This window comes from Hemiscyllium ocellatum, chromosome 12, assembly GCF_020745735.1.
Source record: "Hemiscyllium ocellatum isolate sHemOce1 chromosome 12, sHemOce1.pat.X.cur, whole genome shotgun sequence".
In the NCBI taxonomy this organism is placed as follows: domain Eukaryota; kingdom Metazoa; phylum Chordata; class Chondrichthyes; order Orectolobiformes; family Hemiscylliidae; genus Hemiscyllium; species Hemiscyllium ocellatum.
The window spans coordinates 25106390-25129874 of NC_083412.1; the positions used below are offsets into that span (position 1 = coordinate 25106390).

The 23485-nt window shown below is 40.6% G+C and overlaps 1 protein-coding gene across 7 annotated transcripts in view; it reads right to left on the reverse strand.

Moving 5' to 3' along the window:
• The window catches only part of LOC132820986 (rho GTPase-activating protein 6), a 535965-nt gene that overhangs the window by 3572 nt on the left and 508908 nt on the right, over positions 1-23485 (reverse strand). For all 7 annotated transcript variants that reach the window (XM_060833423.1, XM_060833429.1, XM_060833424.1 and 4 more), the window contains exons 10-12: positions 10886-10983; positions 8159-8421; positions 2593-2682 (exon numbers count right to left, since the gene is read on the reverse strand). In XM_060833423.1, coding sequence (XP_060689406.1) covers positions 2593-2682; positions 8159-8421; positions 10886-10983 — 451 coding nt within the window. The remainder of the gene's footprint in view (positions 1-2592; positions 2683-8158; positions 8422-10885; positions 10984-23485) is intronic.

The window sequence follows — 23485 nt, forward strand, 5'->3', positions numbered from 1 at the left end:
AACTGTTAGCAATAATGATGACCAGATAACATGGGTTTAATTTTTGTGAAGTTGATTGAGGGATAATTATTGGCCAGGACTCCGGGTACCGCTTTTCTTTGAAAGATCTATAGGATCTTTGACATCAACCTGTGCAAAAATATGGAGCCTCAGTTCAACACCCTATCTGAAAGATGGGACCTTGGAATACAGAGCTCCTTCAGTACTACATTGCAGTCAGGCCCTGGAGCAGGACTTGAACCCAAAATCTTGCCATTCAGAAGTGAATATGCTACCAACTGAACCATGGCCAACACAAAAAAAGTTAATGCTAAACATAATAACTCAGGAGTTGGGCTGATATATTCGCAAGGATAGAGGTGAAAATGTGTTGCTGGAAAAGCGCAACAGGTCAGGCAGCATCCAAGGAGCAGGAGAATCGACGTTTCGGGCATGAGCCCTTCTTCAGCTCTGATCTCCAGCATCTGCAGTCCTCACTTTCTCCTAGCACGGATAGAGAACTAGTCATCAAACAGGCAGCAAAGAAGAGGCATAAAAAGGGGTTTTCAAGTTGACAGTCAGTAACTGCTAGAGTGTTAGAAGGACCAGTGTTTTGGCCTCATCTGTTTACAAACTAAATTAATGACTTTGACAGAAATCCAAACGTAGTGAATTGAAGGATTGCCATTGATGCAAAGCTAGGCAGTAATTCAAGCCGTAAAGAGGGCAGAGAGCAGCTGCAAAGAGATATAGACAAGTTAAATGACTGAGCAAACAAGTGCAAGTGTGAGGATACCCACTCTGACCACAAGAATACCTGATACCCTCAAGTAACAATTGAATTGTTTTGACTACTTTTTAAGGTTAAATTGATGGTGTCAACTATTATATGGATACAACTTTTGAGTGGCTGAAATTAATGCCCTTCAAAATTCACAACCCTCTACATGAGTGAAATCTTGGTCCCAGATGGCTCTCCCCCTGTCCGGAGGATAACGTCTTAGATAACTTAACACATGGAAATCCTGTCAAGGTCCATTAGCAGAAGCCCAACTGATCTGTAAATGAATAAAGAAAAAAGGCACAACAAATTGGGGAAGGCACGGTGATTAGATTAGATTACGCAACCCACCCATACCCCTACAAATACCCCTTACCTAACACTATGGGCAATTTAGCATGGCCAATTTACCTGATCCGCACATCTTTGGACTGTGGGAGGAAACCGGAGCACCCGGAGGAAACCCACGCAGACACGGGGAGAGCGTGCAAACTCCACACAGTCAGTCGCCTGAGTCGGGAATTGAACCCGGGTCTCAGGCGTTGTGAGGCAGCAGTGCTAACCACTGTGCCACTGTGCCGCCCACAAAGGTGCCTCACAGCACCAGGGACCCAGGTTCAATTCCTGCCTCAGGCAACCGTCTGTGTGGAGTTTGCACGTTCTCCCAGTGTCTGCCCGGGTTTCCTCCGGGTGTTCCAGTTCCCTCCCACAATTCAAAGATGTGCAGGTCAGGTAAATTGGCCACGCTAAATTACCCATAGTGTTAGGTGCATTAATCAGGGGTAAATTTAGAGTAAGGGAATGGGTCTGGGCGGGTTACTCTTCGGAGGGTCAGTATGGATTTATTGGGCCAAAGGGCCTGTTTCCATACCTCAGGGAATCTAATCTGGGAATTGTGGTTGTTCTGAAAACCCAGAGCAGAGCATAATGGCCGGGTCACTAACTCAAATGGTTATTTGTGAAGAACTAGGGTCAACTTTCACACGAGATATATGGAAAATTTCAGATTTTGTTTTGGCCAAAATAGGGAGTCGACTTTTATTGAGATCGACTATTACTTGAGTATCTATAGTATGAAAAGCAGAATTTGTTTTGGAAAAGGCATGAAACTTTTAAGCAATTAGGATGACAAATGACATGTGGCCTTTTATTGCAGGAGGCCTAGACTACAGGAACAAAGAAGTCTTTTTTGAATTGTATAAGGCTTTGGCAACAGTATTGGTTTTGAATATTGGCTTCGCTGTATTTTGTACAGTTTTGGTTTCCATTTTAAAGGAAGGACATACTTGCCAAGGAGACATTACAATGAATGTTCAGTAGATTAGTTCCTGGAATGGAAGACCAAGTAATTTGGGCCTATATCGTCTGGAGTCCTGAAGAATGATCTTACTGTAGCTTACAAGATTCTGAAGGAACTTGACAGGATTTCCATGAGTTAGGTAATTTAAGGCATTATCCTCAGGATAAGGGGGGAGTCATCTGGGACCAAGATTTCCCTCATGTAGAGGGTTGCGAATTTTTAAGATCTCTAACCTAGAGGACTGTTGATCTCTAGCACCAAAATATATTCAACATAGAGTTCAGGATTGCGGACAGTGGGTGGAGAATATCAGAGACTGAAGATGGGTCCATGATCATCTTGAAAGAAAGAGAAGACTCAAGGGGTTTTATGATCTACTTCTGCTTCCATTACTTATTGATACTTGTAGATATTAGATATAATTATCTTGCCTTTCAGCCAAAGAAGCATGCAGATTGGGCAGAGCCTTCCAAAGTGTTTAAAACAGGAAAGAATAATTTTTTTAAAAAAGTGCTGCACATGTTTGCTGTACCTGTCATCCCTTCCTCTCTTGACCCACACTTCAACGTGGGATGCCAAGTTCCCCAAATGTTAGCGTTTTCTTCTGAAGATGCATTTTTATCTAAAAGGCAAGGGAGGATAGACAGAACGGATTAAATTAACCTTTTTAAAAACACAAAATGTGATGAGTATACCAGTGAATTTTCACAAAGGAATTACCATCCAGATCTGTTTCGATAAAATTATCAATATTCCAGGACATACAAAAGGTAATTTTGACCTTGCAGAAAAGTACAAAATGGATGATAATGAATTGGTAACCTTTTCCACATGTCCCTCAGTTATTTATTTTATTAAACTATATTGTTTTAGATTATTTTGTAATTAGTACAGTCTGCACTAATACAGAATAACATATACAAATTATTATACCACCGAACACCTGCTTCAGAGGCATGCAGTAACATCACTGAACAAGTTGATTAGGAAGTTAGGTAAAATAGCCTTTGGAGACAGAAAGTAGTGTGAGATGACAACAGCTGTTTTCTTGTTAAAACTGTGCTTTTTCTGAAATGTCATACAAAGATGTGCCAATTGCCCCAATCACTCCCATTGAGGGTCTAAGGGACCAAAAGTCTTGGTCAAAAATTATTTTTGTTCTGCTAGTTGGTATGTTAGATTTCAAAAACAATATTGAAGGATGTTTGGCAGGTTCCTGCGAAATGTGGATTTTGTCTATGCTTTTAATTGTGCTCTGAAATGAGAAAAGAATTTTAAAACTAAGAATTGCTAGAGATTGGTGCATGTTTTGAAACCAAGTACACTGACAGATATTGCAACATCATTTATACTCCTGCTTGTGTGAGTAGTAATTGAATTGGGCAGCAAGGTGGCACAGTGGTTAGCACTGCTGCCTCTCAGTGCCAGAGACCTGGGTTCAATTCCTGCCTGAGGTGACTGACTGTGTGGAGTTTGCATATTCTCTGCATGGGTTTCCTCTGGGTGCTCCAGTTTCCTCCCACAGTCCAAAAATGTGCAGGTTAGGTGAATTGATCATGCTAAATTGCCCGTAGTGTTAAGGGCAGGGGTGAATGTAGGGGAATGGGTTTGGGTGGGTTGTGCTTCAGCGGGTCGGTGTGGACTTGTTGGGCCGAAGGGCTTGTTTCCACACTGTAAGTAATCTAATCTAATCTAATTAGGTTATTGGCCCAACTGCTCCAGCCTAATATTTGTGCTCTACACACTGACCCTCTCCTCCACTCAACTTCATCCAACCACCCAAAAGTATTACTTAACTTCCTCTTAAATCTACATTATTTGGCTCAACCATTCTATGCGGCACTGAGTTGTACATTCTAACATTCTCTGGATAAAGAGATTTTCCCGAGGAGTTCTTCATCAGATTATTAGTGACTAAATTTATCCATTGCTTTCCATAAATGGAAATTTCTCTAAATTTACTACATCAATATCTTCATACTTTAAAATGTTTCTAGGGTGGACAGATATTCTATACGTCATCACCCAGCTTTCCCTTCTCAAGTGGAAAGTGCTGCTGAAACAGCCAACCCACTAGTTAAAGAGTGTTCTAATTTACTCTTAGAAGAATGTATACACGCATAATTTGGCTTGATGCAGTTGGTTTCATCTTTCACTAAATACACTATATTTGAGGACAAGTAGAACTGAGGAAAGCTATAAATTTTAGATACTGACTCACTTTAGGATTTGTCTGGTATGTAGCTGTTTACGAAGCAATATGGCCAATCTGCATTTCTACGTGTGTCAGTTCTTTTCTAAGATAGTCTGAAGTTTATACCCACTGCCTCACTTTCACTGTAGACTTCCACCATCGTTTGGTTCAAATATTTATCCAATTTCTCATTAAAGAATGTAATGGTCTCTCCATCAGCCATGGCAAATGTCCAACAATTCTTGGAGTACAGAAATTTCATCTCATCTCTCACTCTCAGTAGAATTTCTAAATTGATGGTCGTCTCATTAGGTATTCTTCCATCTGAGGCAATGAACTTTTTCAGTCATTTTTAATATCTTCCATTAAATGGCCTCCAAACTTTTCAGCTCTAAATGAAAGGTTCACCATATCTGAAGTAAACTATGATTTCTCATTAAAAAAAACTTTGTGCTGTATCTACATTACAATTTCATTTTTAAAGTGTATTTTCCTGAAGTAACCAAAATTCTATTCAACTATAATATACAATTAATCAGATACTGAACTGGACTAGCTATATTGTGGCTACGTGAGCAGGTCAGACGCTAGAAATGTTGCAGTGACTAACTCACCTCCTGAATCCTCAAAGCCTGTTCACCATCTACAAGGCACAAGTCAGGAGTGTGATGGCATACTCCCTAGTTGCCTCAATGAGTCCAGTTCCAAAATTAAGAAGCTTGACACAATCAAAAAGCGGCCAGCTTGATTGGCATCACATCAACAAATATCCATTTCCTCCACCACTGACACTCAACAACAGCCATGTGTACCAACTACAGGATGCACTGCAGAAACTTATCAAGGCTGTTTAGATAGAACCTTACAAACCTATTGCCGAAACCATCTAGAAGGTCAAATACAGCGGATACGTGGGAACGCCACCTCCTGCAAATTCCCTCCAAGCCACTCACCATCCTGACCTGGAAGCATCAACTTTCCTTCAGTGTTGCTGGGTCAAAGTTCTGGAACTCCCTCCCTAATGGCATAACGGGTCTATCTGCAGCAAACTGACAAAAGTGATTCAACTCACCATCACCTTCTCAAGGACAACAGGAGATGGACAATAAATGCTGGCCTAGCCAGCAATAACCATACCCCAACAATGAATAAAAATTTCTAATGTTTTATGTCATTATGCATAAAGCTCAAAATTCAGTTGGTCTTTCTCAGACACCTATGAACTTGCATACATTCCAAGATACCATGCACAAGAACCGCTTCATTGTTTGTGTATAGTTTATCAAACCTATTTTTGAGTCTCAACATCAGTTAGAGGACTAGAAACTAAAAAGGAGATAGTCTGTCTAAAATGTAAAGGCCACTACTTAAGAAATGAATAATGAGAAAAGAAAGGACTTGCATTTTTATAGCACCTTGCATAACCTCAGGACATTCACAAAGCATTTCAAAGCAAGAGAGTATTTTTGAAATAGTTGGAATTAACACATAGGGAAACATCACAACCAACTTGGGTGAAAAACTGGTGCCCAAAAATGTACAGGCAATTCTGAAGAAAGGTCACTGGACCCGAAATGTTTAGTACACTTTCTCTCCACAGATACTGTCAGACCTGCTGAGTTTTCTTCAGCAGTTTCTGTTTTTGTTTAAATACAGGCAGCAGCCAGGTTGCAAAATCCGAAGTCCTGATTTACGCACATGGGAACATATTGCAGGACAATATAAAGCAGTCATTTGTATGTACAGGTTGTGTTTGTATGTCAAATATTTAAAGTTACACTCCTGCGTGGGATCATATTTCTAAGTATGAGCATTCATAAGTTTATGGACTCCCTGTCATTAATATTGAGCAGATTATATGGGGGTTTATGTTGGTTGAAGGATAAATATTGCCCACAGGACACAGGGTACAGCTCTCCTGTTCTTCAAAATGTGTTATGTTCCTTTTTCAATCCACCTGCGAGTGTTTACTTGAAAAGGCAGCACCCCAGACACTGCAGCGTTCTTTCAGTGCCACACTTAGTATTCGGTGGAATTTTGTGCTTAAGTCTTTGGGGCAAGACTTGAAACCAACTGATTCTGAGCCATGAGTGCTCACACAACCTTGGGCAGGACAGGAAGAAAACTAAGGTACAAGGAATAATAATAACAGTGTGAACAAAAAGGCAATTCCAACTGTAGCAGAAGAAAGAAAATGGAGAATGCACATGCAACTTAAATACCACATTCTTGATTTGTATGAAAGATTATATCCATGTACTATTCCATGTACTACAAATAATGAAATTGAAATGTCCTCCAAGCTTCCTCAGCACAATATAATTTATTACAACCTCAGCAGGACATTTCATCAGTATGCCCAGAAATGTTTGGATTAGTTTCCACTCTAAAGAGGTACACAATAATTGCTGCCAAGCAACTTGTGCGTGGTTTTATGATTAAATCACATTATCTGACAAGCACTGCAGAATATAAACACACTTGAACATGGAAAACAACGCTGAGATACTATGGTTTTTCCAAAATATTTTGCAGATCACTACTATTGAACTTTCAAGAAACAATGCCATCCAGTCTTGGTTAAATTACTCAGTTCCATCTTCCCAGCCAACAGCACAGATTAAAGATTGTATTCTTGCAATTCTAAACATGGCCCCTCACTGGAAGTTAATTAACCCTATCGCTCTAATTGGCCAGTGAGAAGTTCAAAAATTGGAGCACAGGAGGACGACATTGTGGCTGTACTAACTCCCGCTCCACTACTCTTTCCCCATTGAAAAGGGAACAAAGTGCAGGACAATCGTATGTCTAATTTTGTTTTGAAAAGAGTGACTATTGAATCTTGTTCCCCCTGCACTATCAGACAATTCATTCAATGTGATAACAATTCATAGCGTGAAAATTATTTCTCTACTTTTCAGCGTTCACTCTGAACTTTGGTCACCAACCATCTCGTCACTGTATACAGTCTCTCTTCTCTTGCTCTATCAAAACCCTCAACATAGAGGGAATATTGGAAAATAGTCTAATGGTGTTGCAAAGTTATCTTTTATCCCATTAGGCTGCTAAGTTTGTTTTCCCCAAGAGGCTTTTTGTTCTCTTCCTGCATATTCATTTGATCACACTTAATGCACAATGATCAGATGCAAATTAACAACAACCAAAGGTACGTTAATGTAACCAAGTAATTGGAATAATAAAATAAACACAATGGCAATGGATGATGGTGGCAAAGGTTTCAGACTTTTCTGTGGAACTGGGAAGAGTTCTACTACACATCATGACTTCACATTCAGGCTAAGTTATCTCAACAAAACATATCTTCTCTATGGTAGTCTCCAGACTGAAGAGGAGGAGAAACGTTTTCATCTAGAGTGGTGAACCTGTGGAATTCTCTGTCACAGAAAACTGTTGAGGCCAATACACTGAATGATCTCAAAATATAGAGAGAGATAGAGAGAGAGATAGAGAGAGAGATAGAGGGAGAGAGATAGAGAGAGAGAGAGAGATAGAGAGAGAGAGAGAGAGAGAGAGAGAGAGATAGAGAGAGAGATAGAGAGAGAGATAGAGAGAGAGATAGAGAGAGAGATAGAGAGAGATATTTGAGCTAAAGGGATCGATTGCATCAGGAAAAAGTGGCTACTTAGCGTGCTGAGTCTGGTGATCAGCCAAGATCAGATTTCAGCTGCGATTATCACATGACTCTGGAAAATACCAGACCACCTCAAAGCTGGTCTTGGTTTGGTGAAGTTGAGTACCACGATGGAACAGATGCTGCTGCCAAACTAAATCTGAAGATAAATATACTTAATATCATCATGAACTCTATGGTCACAATTATTGCTACAAGCACTTAAACAAGAAAGTGGAAAATGGACAAGTGTAAATATTGTTTGAACCTTACCTTTATCAGGCCATGAAACTGGAGAGCTATCCCCAGATTTGGATTTTAAGTGTCCAACTAAAGCATACTGTTCAGGGACTTTATAGAGTTTCTCATGACCTGTGCTAACATCTTCTGGTCCCTGCGTTAACAGCCTGTCTGAGAGGACTGGAGAGTTATTATCATAGGGTGACACTTCTCCACTTGAGATCTTGTTAGAGTCAGTAGATGAATGTCGTCCTCCCAAGGAATAGGAGACTTCTGCTCTGGTCAGATCAGGACTTCTATTAAAAGGTATCACATTAAATTTTAGTCAATTCAATCTCATAAAACAGTATCACATGTTCACTATGTGACCTCAAACCGCATTACTAAGTTACGCAGCTAACAAAGGTGCAGCTCAGTGGACAGCACAGCCAGAAGATTGTGATTCTGCATTGGTTATGACAGCTCAGAGACTCTTAACCCCCAGTGCTACTTCACTCCAATGTGGAGGCAATGTTCAAATATGTACAAAAAGATGTTGCAACATTATTCAGTGAAGAACAGGGAAGATTGTCCCATGTCCTAGCCCCTATTTGTTCCTCAGCCAATGTCACTAAAGGTGGTTTTCTGGTGATTCTACTGGCAGTAGGAGCTCAGTGTGGTAAAACTGCCTGCCAAATCTATCCACATTATCATGGTAGCTACATTTCAAAACTGATGCATGGATCGTGAACTGCTTTAAGCTGTCCAAGAAAGATGCCAAATAGATAAAAGCTCCAATTCACTTGCTTGAAATAATGCTTATTTTGTGTCTTAGATTTAATCAGGTTGGGTTATGTTTGTATTAAGAATCTGAACCTCTCCAATCAGCCAATCTATTAGCTTCTGCTCAACTATTGTACAGTCAATTCACAGTAAACCTCCCCGGACATTGTCTCTATTGTGAATAAGAGCAAGCCCCTCATCCAGAATTATAGATCATGCAGAATCATGGCCATTTCCTCCCACACACCAGAATAGGGGAGACTTAATTTTGTGGGAAACTTTCAATCCATCATTTTTGGCTCAACCTCAATTCAAGTCCCCGAGGTGAAAGTATAGAACTATTTATCAATTATCAGTTGGCTCAGTGGTTAGCACTGCTGTCTCACAGAGCCAGGGACCCGGGTTCGATTCCTGCCTCGGGCGACTGTGCCGAGTTTGCACATTCTCCCAGTGTCAGCGTGGGTTTCCTCCGGGTGCTCTGGTTTCCTCTCTCAGTCCAAAGATGTGCAGGCCAGGTGAATCGGCCATGTTAAATTGCCCATAGTGTTAGGTGCATTAGTCAGGAGTAAATATAGGGTGGGGAAATGAGTCTGGGTGGATTGCTCTTCAGAGGGTTGGTGTGGACTTGTTGGGCCAAAGGGCCTGTTTCCATACTGTTGGGAATCTAATCTAATCCAAACTAATTAGACAAGAATTTATTTTAAACTGTCTAGTCAAAGGTTCATATTAACGACTGAAGAAATAATTTCATTTAGGGGTCATTGTCAGATTCAAGGCTCATTCTTGCCAGTGTCCCACTGAGATTCTGCATAACCAAAGCACAATGTCCTACCTTTTATATTTAAGCCCCAGGAGATAAAGTCCAACATTCTACTCATCTTTTTGTTCCTTCTTATACATGTCTTCTAGTAATTTCTGCACTTAAATCAACCTTGAAGCAATTTAGCCTTTCGTCTCCCATCTTTTGAGCTTCTACTAAGAGTAAACTGATGGAGGAAAAGCATCCTCTATCAGCACACTGTAAAGGGTCGCATTGTTTATATCGTGGATAAAGCTCAATTGTAAATAAATGTCCTGATACAAATGATATTGTCACATTTGCATATGAAGTGCAGACATAGTAACCATGAGCTTAAATGATCATTTAACAGATTAACTATGTTAACAAAGTATGACTTTTTATAGAAACAGGCAGACATCAATGCAGCAGAATCTTAATTATCTTCTGAACAGACACGCCAAGCCATTTTGTTGCACTAAAAAAACTATGATCAAGGCAACTAAGGATGGCAGTAAATGCTGGCCTGGCCAGAGATACCCACATCCCAAGAATGAATAAATCCAAACTATCAGCTTGCTGAAGACAAATTCCCAGGTGTCTGCCATTGTTCTATGGTTATGCTCAGAAGATATCTGGAAGCGGTATGTGCAATATAATTCCAATGCAGAGACCTGAACACACACTCTAGGCCAAGCTTTAGCTTTATTACAGGGAACCAGATGGTACTTCTGACATGCTAGACATAATCAGTACCAAATGGTTGACTTGGCCATTATTTCACCGCTGTTTGTAGGACACTTCTGTGCATAAATGTTTAGCATCGCCTTCGTCATGAGCCTTTAACTCTTTGGACACAAAGGGGTCTTCATTAAAAAGAAAAAGTACATAATTTCTGTTTCATCCAATGCGGTCTTCACCTTACTAGCTGAAATTAATAAGGTTTTAAAAGCATTCAGAGCACACTTTCTTGATTACTTTCAGATTGCACAAATCAGTGCAAATAAATGCATTTTGTAAAACAAGATTACTCTTGAGATTTTAAAATAATGATTTGTACAGTACACTGATTGGAAGCTGCTGAATGGGTTCTGCATTCTCTTGTGTTAGTTCATACCCTGCATGAACAGCAGAGGTCAGCAGCGAGAAACCTATCACCCCCAGATGGAAAACAGCTCTACGACTGAAAAAGCACCCACAATGCAGCAACAGCTACTCACAACGACTGTGAAGCTTTCCTCCTCAGCAAGTAGTCAACGACATCTGGATCGGTCTCTAGCAAGCTCATCAGTACCTCATTCTGTAACTCCGGTGGTACCTGAGCAATAATGCAAATCACACATTACAGTCAGAAGACGTTTCCTGAATTTAACATGAAGCGCTGCATGACATGTATGGAATTGTGTTTAAAAATAATTATACTTAGTCACTCAGCTATACATTTAGTCTTATCTAGACTCTTTATGTTGTTGGCTTGGTATTTGATGACATACAATCACAGCATGACATGCATTCGTGCCCATGACTGCACACCCTCTTTGAAAGAGTCACCGGCAGATAACTCCTCACAGGGAGAGGTTTAGACCAGAAGAAAGGTTTCTGGTCAAGTAACCCAGGTCCAGGCTCAGCCCCCTGGCAATTAGAAAACAAACACCAAGGGCAGAAGCTTGCGATCTGAATACTTACATATAACCTTGGCCAGAAGAATACCTGCTGTGATGAGACATGAAGATGGATAAACAATTTTGGATTCTTAAGGCAAATACCACTATTCCTTCCTCAGAGTTCTGGGCTCAAGTCTCACTCCAGAACTTGGTCACATAAGAAGAGTTTAAGCAGTGCAATAGGTTAGAAGTCAGTTTATCAAACCTCTTAATACTTCCCCATCTTTTTCCCTTGCGGGGAAAGAGTGTGTGCAAAGACTTAAAACAAACAAAATTAGTAACTTGGTGGAGCAAGTGAAGGGTATGCAGACAACGTGGCTCGTAAATACATTGGGTATTTCATTCAAGAACAAAACAACAAGAGAAAAATCCATACCAAAGAAAAGTGCTCAGTGCTTATATGCTTTTGGGGTTGGAAATTCTCACATCAGGCACTTGGCCGCATATTGTCGGCTGACACCGTAGTGAAAAACTGATGCTGGAGTGCTGCACAATTGGAGTTGCCACCCTTCAAGCAAGAGTTCAATCAGGTAACTTCTCACGCAAAAGAATCAAGACACCACTTCAAAGAAGAGGAGGGATTTCCCTATTAACCTGACAATATTTAACCCGCAACAAACAGCTGACAAAATCAATCACTCAAGATTGCTGTTTGTGGGATCTTGCTATGCACAAATTGGCTGCACCATTTGCTATAAGCAACTAACCACTTTGAAAGTGCTTCATGAGGCAATGCATCATAGCAATTTTAGTTTTGATTTATCCTCAACTAACCAAGAAAATATTCATATTCAATCGCTCTGCATACAGTGGCTGAAGTGCACCCAGTTCCTGTATCCCAGCAACATGATTATTTTGTTTGCTGATCCCTACAAGTGATGAGACTTTCAAACAACTCTGTTTTTAAAAACTTTGAAGTCTCCAGATGAGAACAGCAAACATTTTAAATGAAAGGCTCAGATGCCTTTTATTAGGAGGAAGCCTGTGTGTAAATATAACATTTTCATAGATCTTGCCAAGCTGTTGAGTTCCTCCAAAGTAAAATTTGAACCATTTGAATGAACTGGGTGGGGACAGATCCTGCTTTTTTTCCACAGCCTGCATTTCGGAGTCAATAACATATAAACCCATGAAATGCTGAGGAAATCTCTCGGAAGATTGAACGCACCACGCTGTAACATTCTTAAACCGAATTACATTTCCACCGTACTTTGCTAAAGGAAATCTGGCAAGGCTTTTGGGTGGAATTTTTTTCGTTAGGACAATATCATGTGATGCAACGAAGGCAGTAATACAGTGTGTCTAATTGAAAGATTATGGCACTTGAAAATATGCCATAAGAACCTCTCGAGTGAAACAGAAATTTAACTTCTCTGCTATTTTAACAGGAGCTTTAATCAGATTAAACAAACAGGTTAAAACCTTGTCTGAAACAGCAGGAATACCACCGAGTAACCTCATTGCTTGCAAGGGAATGGAAACATTTCATCTTGAAATGGGTGCCTCATCAAGCAATCAAAAATCTTATCAAAAGAAATAATTTTGGTTAAACGAGGAATGGAAATTTACGAGCAGCTGAGTTATTTTAAGGAAATGGCTTGTTTCACACAAGCTATGGGAAATACAGGTGCAAGCTCAAACAAAAAGAGGATTAAGAGAAGGGAATAAGAGAACAACAAAACAAAAATGACAAAACCGCTAACAAAATTAAACATCTCAATGGGCTTAACAAGAATGTTATCAATAAAAACGCTGATACCAAGCCATTGGAAATTTCAGGGTAATTAGAATCATACAGCACAGAAACAGACTCTTCACTCCAATTTGTCCATGCCAACCAAGGTTCCCAAACTCAACTAGTGCCATTTGCCTGCGTTTGGCCCACATTTCTCTAAATCTTTGCTATTCATGTACCTTTCAAATGTTTTTTTAAATATTGTAACTGTACCTGCATCTGCCACTTCGACAATCCACTCTGTGCAAAAAGGTTGCCCCTCAGGTTCTTTTTAAAACTTCTTCCTCTCATCTTAAAAAATATGTTCCTGAGTTTTGAACTCTCCCACCCGAGGGAAAATACCTTTGCTATTCACCTTAGCTATATCCCTCTTGATTTTATAAACCTCTAAGGTCATCCCTCAACCTCCTATAACCCAGTGAAAGAAATCCCAGCCTATCCTTATAACTCAAACACTTCAATCCTGGCAATGTGCTGGTAAATCTTTTCTGAACCCTCTCCAATTTACTAACTGCAGCAGGACAACCAGAACTGTACACAGTACTCCAAAAGTGGCTTCACAATGTCCTGTACAACCTTAGTACGGCATCCCGAAATCTATACTCGATCATCTGAGCAATGAAGGCAAGCCTGCAAAATGCCTTATCACGATCTGTGATGCAACTTTCAAAGTACTATTACTTGAATCTCTAGGTCTCTCTGCTCGACAACACTACCCAGGGCCCTACAAGTAACTATAAATCCTGCCCTCGTTTTTTTAACCAAAATGCAATACCTCGCATTTGCCCAAATTAAGATATCAGAATGAGCTGGCAAGATGGATACCGAACTAGATTATATATAGGAGACAGAGGGTAGCAGTGGAAGGATGCTTTTTGGAATGGAGAGCTGTGACTAGTGGTGTTCCACAGGGATCACTGCTCGCACCTCTGCTGTTTGCAATCTACGTAAATGATTTGGAGGAAAATGTAACCGGACAACACAAAGACTGGTAGAGTTGCAGATAGTGAGGGGGATTGTCAGAGGATACAGCAGGGTATAGATCAGTCGGAGGCATGAGCATGAAAATGGTAATCCAGACAAATGTGAGGTGATGCATTTTGGAAGGTCAAGTACAGGTGGAAATCACACAGTGAATGGCAGAAGCCTTAGGAGTGTAGATATGCAGAGGGATCTGGGTATGCAGGTCCACAGATCATTAAAGGTGGCAGTGCAAGTAGAAAATGATAGTTAAAAAGGATTTATGAGATTAGATTAGATTCCCCAGAGTGTGGAAACAGGCCAATTGGCCTAACAAGTCCACACCAACCTTCTGAAGAGTAATACACCCCCCCTCTGACTAACGCACCCAACAACCATGGACAATTTAGTATGGTCAATTCACCTGACCTACACATTTTTTTTAGAATTAGATTATTTAGCGTGGAAACAAGCCTTCGGCCCAACAAGTCCACAATGACCCGCCAAAGCACAACCCACCCAGACCCATTCCCCTACATTAACACCTTCAGCTAACACTATGGGCAATTTAGCATGGCTGATTCACCTAACCTGCACATCATTGGACTGTGGAAGGAAACCGGAGCACCCGGAGGAAACTCACACAGACACGGGGAGAATCTGCAAACTCCAGTCAGTCGCCTGAGACAGGAATTGAACCCAGGTCTCTGGCGCTGTGAGGCAGCAGTGCTAACCATTGTGCCACCATGCCACCCCATTTATGGCATGCTTGCTTTCATTGGCAGGGATATTGAGTATAAGGAGAGACAAGTTACGCTGCAGCTTTATAGAACTTTAGTTAGGCCACACTTGGAATATTGCATACAGTTCTGGTCACCACACTACCAGAAGGATGCAGATGCTTTGAAGATGCTACAGAAAAGGTTTACCAGGATTTTGCCTGGAATGGGAAATTTTAGCTATGAAGAAAGTTTGGATAGACTAGGTTTGTTTTCAGGAGAAAGTGAGGACTGTAGATGCTGGAGATCAGAGTCAAAAAGTGTGGCGCTAGAAGACCACAGCGGGTTAGGCAGCATGTTATCGTTTCGGGAACAAGTCCTTCATCAGGAACAATGAAGAGCTTATGCCCGAAACGTTGACGCTCCTGCTCCTCGGATGCTGCATAATCGGCTGTGCTTTTCCAGCGCAACTCATACTGACTCTGGGTTTGTTTTCACTGGAATGCAGCAGTTGAGGGATGAACTAAAAGATGTTCATAAGATTGCGAATGGCATGAATAGAGTGGAAAGTGCAAGGTTTTTTCCCTGGGTGGAGGGGTCAATTACTAGAGGACACAGGTTCAAGGTGTGAGGGGGGGGGGGATTCTAAAAGAGATGTGCAAGACAAATTTTTCACACAAAGAGTGGCGAGTGCCTGGAACATATTGCCAGAGGTGGTGATGGAAGTAGACACAATAGCAGTATTCAAGAAACACAAAGATAAATATAATGAATAAAACGGGAATAGAGGGATTCTGACCTTGTGAGTGAAGTCTGTTTTAGTATGGAAGGGAAAAATGGGGCAGTGCAGGCTTGGAAGGCCGAATGGCCTGTTTCTGTGCTGTATTAATGTTTGTTCTAAGCTCCATCTGCCACTCCTCAGCCCATTGCCCCAGTTGATCAAGATCCCTTTGTAATCTTCAATAACCTTCTTCACTGTCGACTGTATCACAAATTTTTGTGTCATCTGCAAACTTATTAATTATACCTCCTACATTCTCATCCAAATCTTTTTATATAAATGACAAGCAAAAATGGACCCAGCACTAGGCTCAGTGGTTAGCACCGCTGCTTCACAATGCCAGCGACCCGGGTTCAATTCCCACCTCAGGTAACTGTCTGTGTGGAGTTTGCACATTCTCCCAGCGTCTGCGTGGGTTTCCTCTGGGTGCTCCGGTTTCCTCCCACAGTCCGAAGATGTGCAGGTTAGGTGAAAAGGCCATGCTAAATTGCCTGCAATGTTAGTTGAAGGGGTAAATGTAGGGGGAATGAGTTTGGGTGGGTTGCTCTTCGGAGGGTCGGTGTGGACTTGTTGGGCCGAAGGGCCTGTTTCCACACTAAGTAATCTAATCTAATCTAATCCCTACGGAACACCGCTGGTCTTAGGCCTCCAGTCTGAAAAACAACCCAGTTTGATGGGAAAGGTAGATTTTAAACAGCACCTTAGAAAAGGAGAGAGGTTTGTGAAGGAAATTCCGGAATTTAAGTTGATTAAAAATAGAGAGGCACTGAATGTCAGAATTGATGGAGTGGAGAGATTGCGAAGGTTTGCAGGACTGACAGAGACTAAAGGGATAGAAAGGGGGTAAGGATGTGTCAAGAAATGAAAACAAGGATTAGAATTTTAAAACAGATGTATTGTCACACTTACAGACAAAAGAGGTCAGCAAGCACAGGGTGACAAACAAGTGAACTTCGTGCAAGTTAAAACATGGGCAACAGAGTATTGGTGGGCACAGGTTTATACAGAAAGGAAGATGGGAGGTCAGCCAGGATGGTGCGAAATGGTTAGCTCTAGGTCTGGACAAATACATGGTTAAGAGTTTCATCAACACATGAGTTAAGGTGGAGGGAGATCTGGTGATGGCACAGGAATGGAAGTTGGCAGTTTTGGTGATAAAGTAAATGACTGGAGGGAAAAATCACCTCAGGTTCAACACTGAAAGTGCTCTGGTTTGGTTCTCCGGGTGAGGGTGGAAATAGTTGGTCAGGGAACAGAGTTTGCAGCAGAACCCAAAGACAATGATCCACATCTTTTAAATTTATTTTTCCAAACATTTCTGTGTATCCAGTACTGGATATGGGCCAAACAGTTTTACAAGTAAGGAGGACAGGAGAGGCCAAGAGAGTCGGTGGTCAGATAGAACTAACTTATCTCCATCAGTATACAAGTGGAACTTTTTTTTAGATTAGATTAGATTACTTACAATGTAGAAAAAGACCCTTCAGCCGAACAAGTCCACACCGACCCGCCAAAGTGCAACCCAACCAGACCCATTCCCCGACGTTTACCCCTTCACCTAAATACTATGGGCAATTTAGCATGGCCAATTCACCTAACCTGCACATCTTTAGAGTGTGGGAGGAAACCGGAGCACCTGGAGGAAATCCACGCAGACACTGGGAGAATGTGCAAACGCCACACAGATAGTTGCCTGAGTCGGGAATTGAACCCGGGTCTCTGGCGCTGTGAGGCAGCAGTGCTAACCACTGTGCCACCATGCCGCCCAAGAGAGAAAACAGAAAATGCCAGAAATGCTCAGGAGGGTTAGGTAGCATCTGTGGAAAGAGAGAAGTAGAGGTCATACTTCAGGTCTGCGACCATTAATTGGAATTGAGTCAGACATTTGGATAAATATTTGATGCAATGGGATGAATTGGAAAACTCAGGAAAAAAAGGAACATATTCTCTAAATCAAGAGTCCAAACCACAAGGGTAGAATGAGATTACTTTCTCACAGTTCTTTTGGAAATAATATTAGGTGGTTGTCAGCCACAGAGAATCCCAAATTTGGCAGTTGGTCAATTGGACATTTTTTTGCTTGAGTTTGGAGTTCTTTTCAGTCGTTCAGCAACGTTCCTACTTCACCTACAGAGGGAGGTAGAGCAGTCTTGGCTTGTAGACTTTTTGGAGGTCAGAGCACATCTGCACCTTCCCAGTTCTGTGACAAATTGCGGTCAGTGCCTTACAAAAACATCAAAATCCAGACTCTCTGCAAGTTGTAACAAATTGTACCACACAATTCCACTTTCACTTCAAGTTAAAAATGGCAAATTCCATCTTTACAAGTCAGCGGTATCAAAGTGTCCATTTACCAGTTTATATTTTTAAATGTAAATACACACAGTCCCCAATGACTGACAAAAATCCTCCATAATTGCTCAGAGGGCAGTTGAGAGACAACCACATTACTGTGGTTTTGAAGTCACTGTTATATGTAGGCCAGACCATGTAAGGGCGGTGGTTTCCTTCCCTAAAGGATATTTATGAACTAGATGAGTTTTTCTGACAATCAGCAACAGTTTCATGGTCATCGTTAGACTCTTTCAGACTTTTCCTCCAAATTTGAATTCAAAATTCCACCATGTGCCACAGTGAGATTCAAATCAGAGTCCCCAGAGTGCCTGGATTAATGGTCTAGTGGTAACACCACTTGGCCCTAGATTGTTCAAGCTGATGCCGTTAAAGTTGCTAGAATAGATTGTTTTCACTAATTCCAGTGGTTAAGCTAAGAACAGCACGATTATTCAATAAATTACTTCAAGAAACAGCTGTATGATTTAGTAAAGGAACTGCACTTGTACAAAATGGTTATATATTACTGTATTTCTGGAAAGAAATGAATAACTGTGGCCATAGAGTTGCATCATTTAGACTGGTGTGCCGCAGAACATCATAGTGAGTACAGCACATCACCCACTGCATTAGCTAGTACATAGTTTGTAGCACAATTCTTACAAATTAGCAAATGGCTTTTTAAGCTCTACCTAAATTAGTCTAGACTAATAGGATGAATGATCTTAACCAAAATCACAGTTGAATCGTAAATATCTTACAGCACGGAAGGAAGCAATTCAATACAGTACTTGTGCGGGTGCCTGCTCTCTTAGCTAGTCAACTCAATTTGCAACTCAGCTATTAACACTTCCCCAGTCTTTCACTGTAACCCTGGTCATGACCATGAATCATAATGCAACATCATATATTTTTAAAACAAAAGAATACAGGGTCAAAGGTTGACTGGATTTACACATTTGTAACAATCTGAGAGATAGACCTGGGAATGTCAAACTTGGCAAGGTATCATGGAAGTTTCAATGTGATGGATTTGAGAGGATAAAGACACTTCAAAGTGAACTGTAACCTCCTGGACATTATTGCACACTGGGAACATGATGGGAGAAAAGATGTCACTGGAAAAATACTCAGCAGGTCTCCCATTTTAAAAAAAATTAAAGAACTATGGATACTGGGAATCAGAAACAAAACCAGAAATTATTGGAAAAGTCAGCAGGTCTGGCAGCATTCACTGAGAGAAAGCTGAGTTAACATTTTGGATCCAGTGACCCTTCTGCAGAACTGGACAAAATATTCACTCTACTTTCTCTCCAACAGACCTGCTGAGTTTTTCCAACAATTTCTGACTTTGTTTCTGATTCCTAGCATCCATGGTTCTTTCATTTTATTTTAAAATAGCAGAAAAGATACCGATTTGGGGGAGGGAAATGTTTATTGCTTTCCCTTTTCAAAAACAGCTGCTTCAACCCTAGTTCTTGTGTACCATTGGAAGAAGGGCGTTCCTGTGAGCTGATGCACTTGTGTGCACCAGCTGACTGCAGTACTTGTGTACATTAGCTTGTCTTGAGCATCAGTTTGCTGTGACAGTCAGAGTTGAAGAGCTATCCAATTGTCACCCTGTGTTGCAGGTTAAGTCTCGATTACACTCTATTAGACAGCACGGTGGTTCAGTGGTTAGCACTTCTGCTTCAGAGTGCCAGGGACCGAGGTTCGATTCCACCCTTGGGTAACTGTCTGTGTGGATTTTGCAGATTCTCCCCCGACTCCGGGTGCTCTGGATCCTCCCACAGTCCAGAGATGTACAGGTTTGGTGGATTGCCCACAGTGTTAAGGTATGTGTAGGCTAGGTACATTAGTCAGGGGAAATGTAGAGTAACAGGGTGGAGTAATGGGTCTGGGTGGGATACACTTTGGAGAGTTTGTTTGGACTTGTTGGGCCGAAGGGCCTGTTTCCACATTGTAGAAATTCTAATTCTACACAGAATACTAAAAGCCAGATAAACAGCAAGTGACCACCAAGAAAAAGACTTACTCTTACCTTTTAACCTTTTTCAAGACTGACTTCTCATTTCTAATCTGAGAGTTTGTGTGTTGCTTAATGATTTCTTCTTGTGTTTAGTAACTAATTAACTCATTCTACTGATTAGATTACGTACAGCGTGGAAACAGGCCCTTCGGCCCAGCCAGTCCACACTGACCCTCCAAACAGTAACCCACCCAAACCCATTTCCCTCTGACTAATGCACCCAACACTATGGGCAATTTAGCATGGCCAATTCACCTGACCTGCACATCTTTTTGGACTGTGGGAAGAAACCAGAGCACCCGGAGGAAACCCACACAGACACGGGGAGAATGTGCAAACTCCACACAGACAGTTGCCCGAGGCCGTGCCACTGTCAGCTCAAGAAAGCCTGATTGAATTGGCAATTTTTAAAACATATATTAATTTGTTCTGGGAGAATGGTATCCACATGGAAAGAGAAATCTTGATAAATTAAACTTGTTGCAAACAACCAAAAGGGCAGATGAACTTTAAAAAAAAGGGGAGCTAGGTCATTCGTTCTCATGCAAATGCTTAACAATTTGGGGAATTCCATCAGGAACCTTAATAACTTTGGGGAACCTTGGCCAGGGTCTACTTGTAACATTCTGAAAATTGTCTCTCAGTGCTAATCCTTTTTGAAAGTTAGGATTGAATCTATCTCCAGCACAATGCGTTTAGGATGCTAACTACTAGATGTTCCTCATACTGCTGTCAATCCTTTTATCGATCATCTTTCATCCATGTTCATTGGTTCTCGTCCCTCCTGCAAAGTTTTCTCTGGTTTTTCTGAACGTCTCATGGTTTTGAGTATCTTTAAAGATCTTCTCAATCTTCTCTTCTCCGAGGAGATCAACCCAACGTTCTCACTGTATCCTCCTTAACTGAATTTTCACACACCCCTGAAGCCTTTCACAAATATATTCTACATCTATTCTAAAGCCTTTATACCGTTGTGAAGATTTGCCCAGAACTGGATATAATATTCCAGCTGTACCAGAAGACCAACTCGTGACTCCAACTCTAGAGGATAAACATATAATCAATATCAAGTATTCAAATCAGAAACGCAAAAGCAACAACATGTGACAAAAACCATGTCACATCACTGCCATAAAGAATTGCCTTCTGTGGATGACCTATGAGGCAGAGAACATGATGCTTTCACAGTGCTTTGGTTACACATCTGTCATAACGCTGGTGCCTCTGAGACAGAAGTCTGGTGATTCATGTCCCACCTTCAAAAACTATAGATGTAATCCAGGTTGACACTTCTATGCTAACCAGGGTGTGTCTCACTGCCTTTCAGATTAAATGTTAAAACAAGACTCCACTTGCCCCTTAATATAAAAGGATTCCATGTCCATGTCCATGTTGATTATATTGAAGGACAGATTTCCCAAATGCTGGACAATATATATATCTCTGTCAATATCTGTCAACCAATGTCACTTAAACAGTAATAAAATAGCAACATAACACAAATACTGAAAATCTGAAATGAAACCGAAGATGTTGGAACTACTCAGCAGGCCAGGAAGTATCTGTAGAGAGATGGAAGGTTGTTATTATTAGAAAGGTCATTTAAACATTAATATTGTTTCTCTATCTCTCTCCACAATGCGTCCTGGGCTGCTGTTTACTTTTAACATTTTACTTTTGTTATTACACTAGAACAGTTTGCTTGAACGTGATTTCATTTCAGATTGTTGTGTTGCTGTGCTTACATTGAAATGTAGAAAACCTGACAAGCAATTATGACTACAAGTACTTCATTGACTATAAATATGCTTTGGGCTATCCAAAATCCAAACATAATGTCACATAAGCAAAAATTCTACCTTTCATACCTGGTGGATATGATGATGCAAACTGAAAGAAATGAAAAGCTCTTCAGTCCCCAGCACTAACAAATCTTAGTTATATTAAAAAAAAGATTTTAACCTCAATTTGTCCTAATTGAGATATATCCATGCATCTTCCTACATAAGCATCCCACATTTTAGACATTTGAGGTTTCCCTCATTATTTTGCCATGTTTTCCTGCAGAAGTTTTTAAGCCAAATTAAATTCTACTTTCTGGGTCAGAACATTCAGAACTATTTAGCATCAACCTTCATCTCCCCCTGTGTGGCTGCTAACATAATATTTCTGATGAAATTTAGTAGGGACTGTCAGTTACTCTGCTGTCATAAGAATAGCACATCACACCACTATTTAAAACCTTCTCATTCTAATGTATTATGAAATCAGAATAAGTTTTTTTTTGACATTCAATTTTCATATATATATATTGAGGTATTTTAATGTTATTTTGTTGAGACAATCCACAAAAAGAATCATAATCTTTACTAAACTGCTAATAAAAAGTTAACCGTTGAAAATGTGGTAATTCCCTCGAAACAGTGGAAATGTCCAAAAATCAACAGTGACTCTACCAAACAAATTAGGCTGTAGAAGGTTTCATTCTGCCCAGCTAAATCACATATACTCCAATCGCAAGCTACAGATAGGTTTTAATACAGGTTAATGTGCAACTGAAAAAATTAATTTATTGGGAGGTAGCAACTGGTGAAAGCAACGGCGATCTTTTTTATCCTTATGCATTCCATAGCAACAAAAAAAAACAGCTCTCTCTCTGGGATAACATGGCTCTACCATGTGTAGAAAGTGGGTATTCTACCAAAGCGTGTGAAAAAAAAACTTCTCATTCCACAAGAACGGGAATAACACTGGACAGAGATTGCACTCTTCTGAAATAGAAAATATGCTCGCGAAATGAGACATGGGTTTCTCGAGCGATGCCTCCCGCATCCATGGAGATATTTTTTCTAAAAAGACATTATGATTATTTTTGATGATTACTGCATTAAATATTCCACATCAATGCCACCTTCCAACACCAATGCTATGACGCCATGGTCCCCACAGTCACCACACAGTGAGCAACTGGGAGTAGGGTAGAGAGCCATGAATTAACAGAAGGTGGGATTAGAAGCATTGCATATTCTACTGAGAAACCTCACAATGTGTATTTTGTATTACCAGAGCAATTTACATGCAAAAGTGTTTTGCCTTAACACTTAAACACAATAGTAAAAATGATTGATTGAGAAGAAATAATGAAAAGTAACTTTTTTTCTTCTTCCTTCATGCTTTCAATTAACTTCCTTGGGTTGACCTCTCTCTATATGGGTACCCATTTCCATTAGCTTCACTGCTCTGACAACATTTTCGGCTTTGTCAAATCAAAGCTTTGGTCACCTACTTCATAATTTCTGCAGAGACCTTTTCACAATCCATATATTTATTTTTGCAGCACCATTCAATGCTGTGTAATATGGTGGAATTAGAACATATTTGACTCTACTCCTATTCAAACATTTCAAACTGTGGACCATAAACTCACACCAACACCTTTGGCAACAAACCTCCATCAAACTTCTTGAAATCTCATTAGTTTTGGCACCTGTGGTATTAAAGGTAGGCTCAAGATTTATCAATTTGATTTGCCATTCTTAGCTCTTGACCAGAACAAACTACTCTCCCCCTTCAAATTCACAGAAATGAGTACATATCA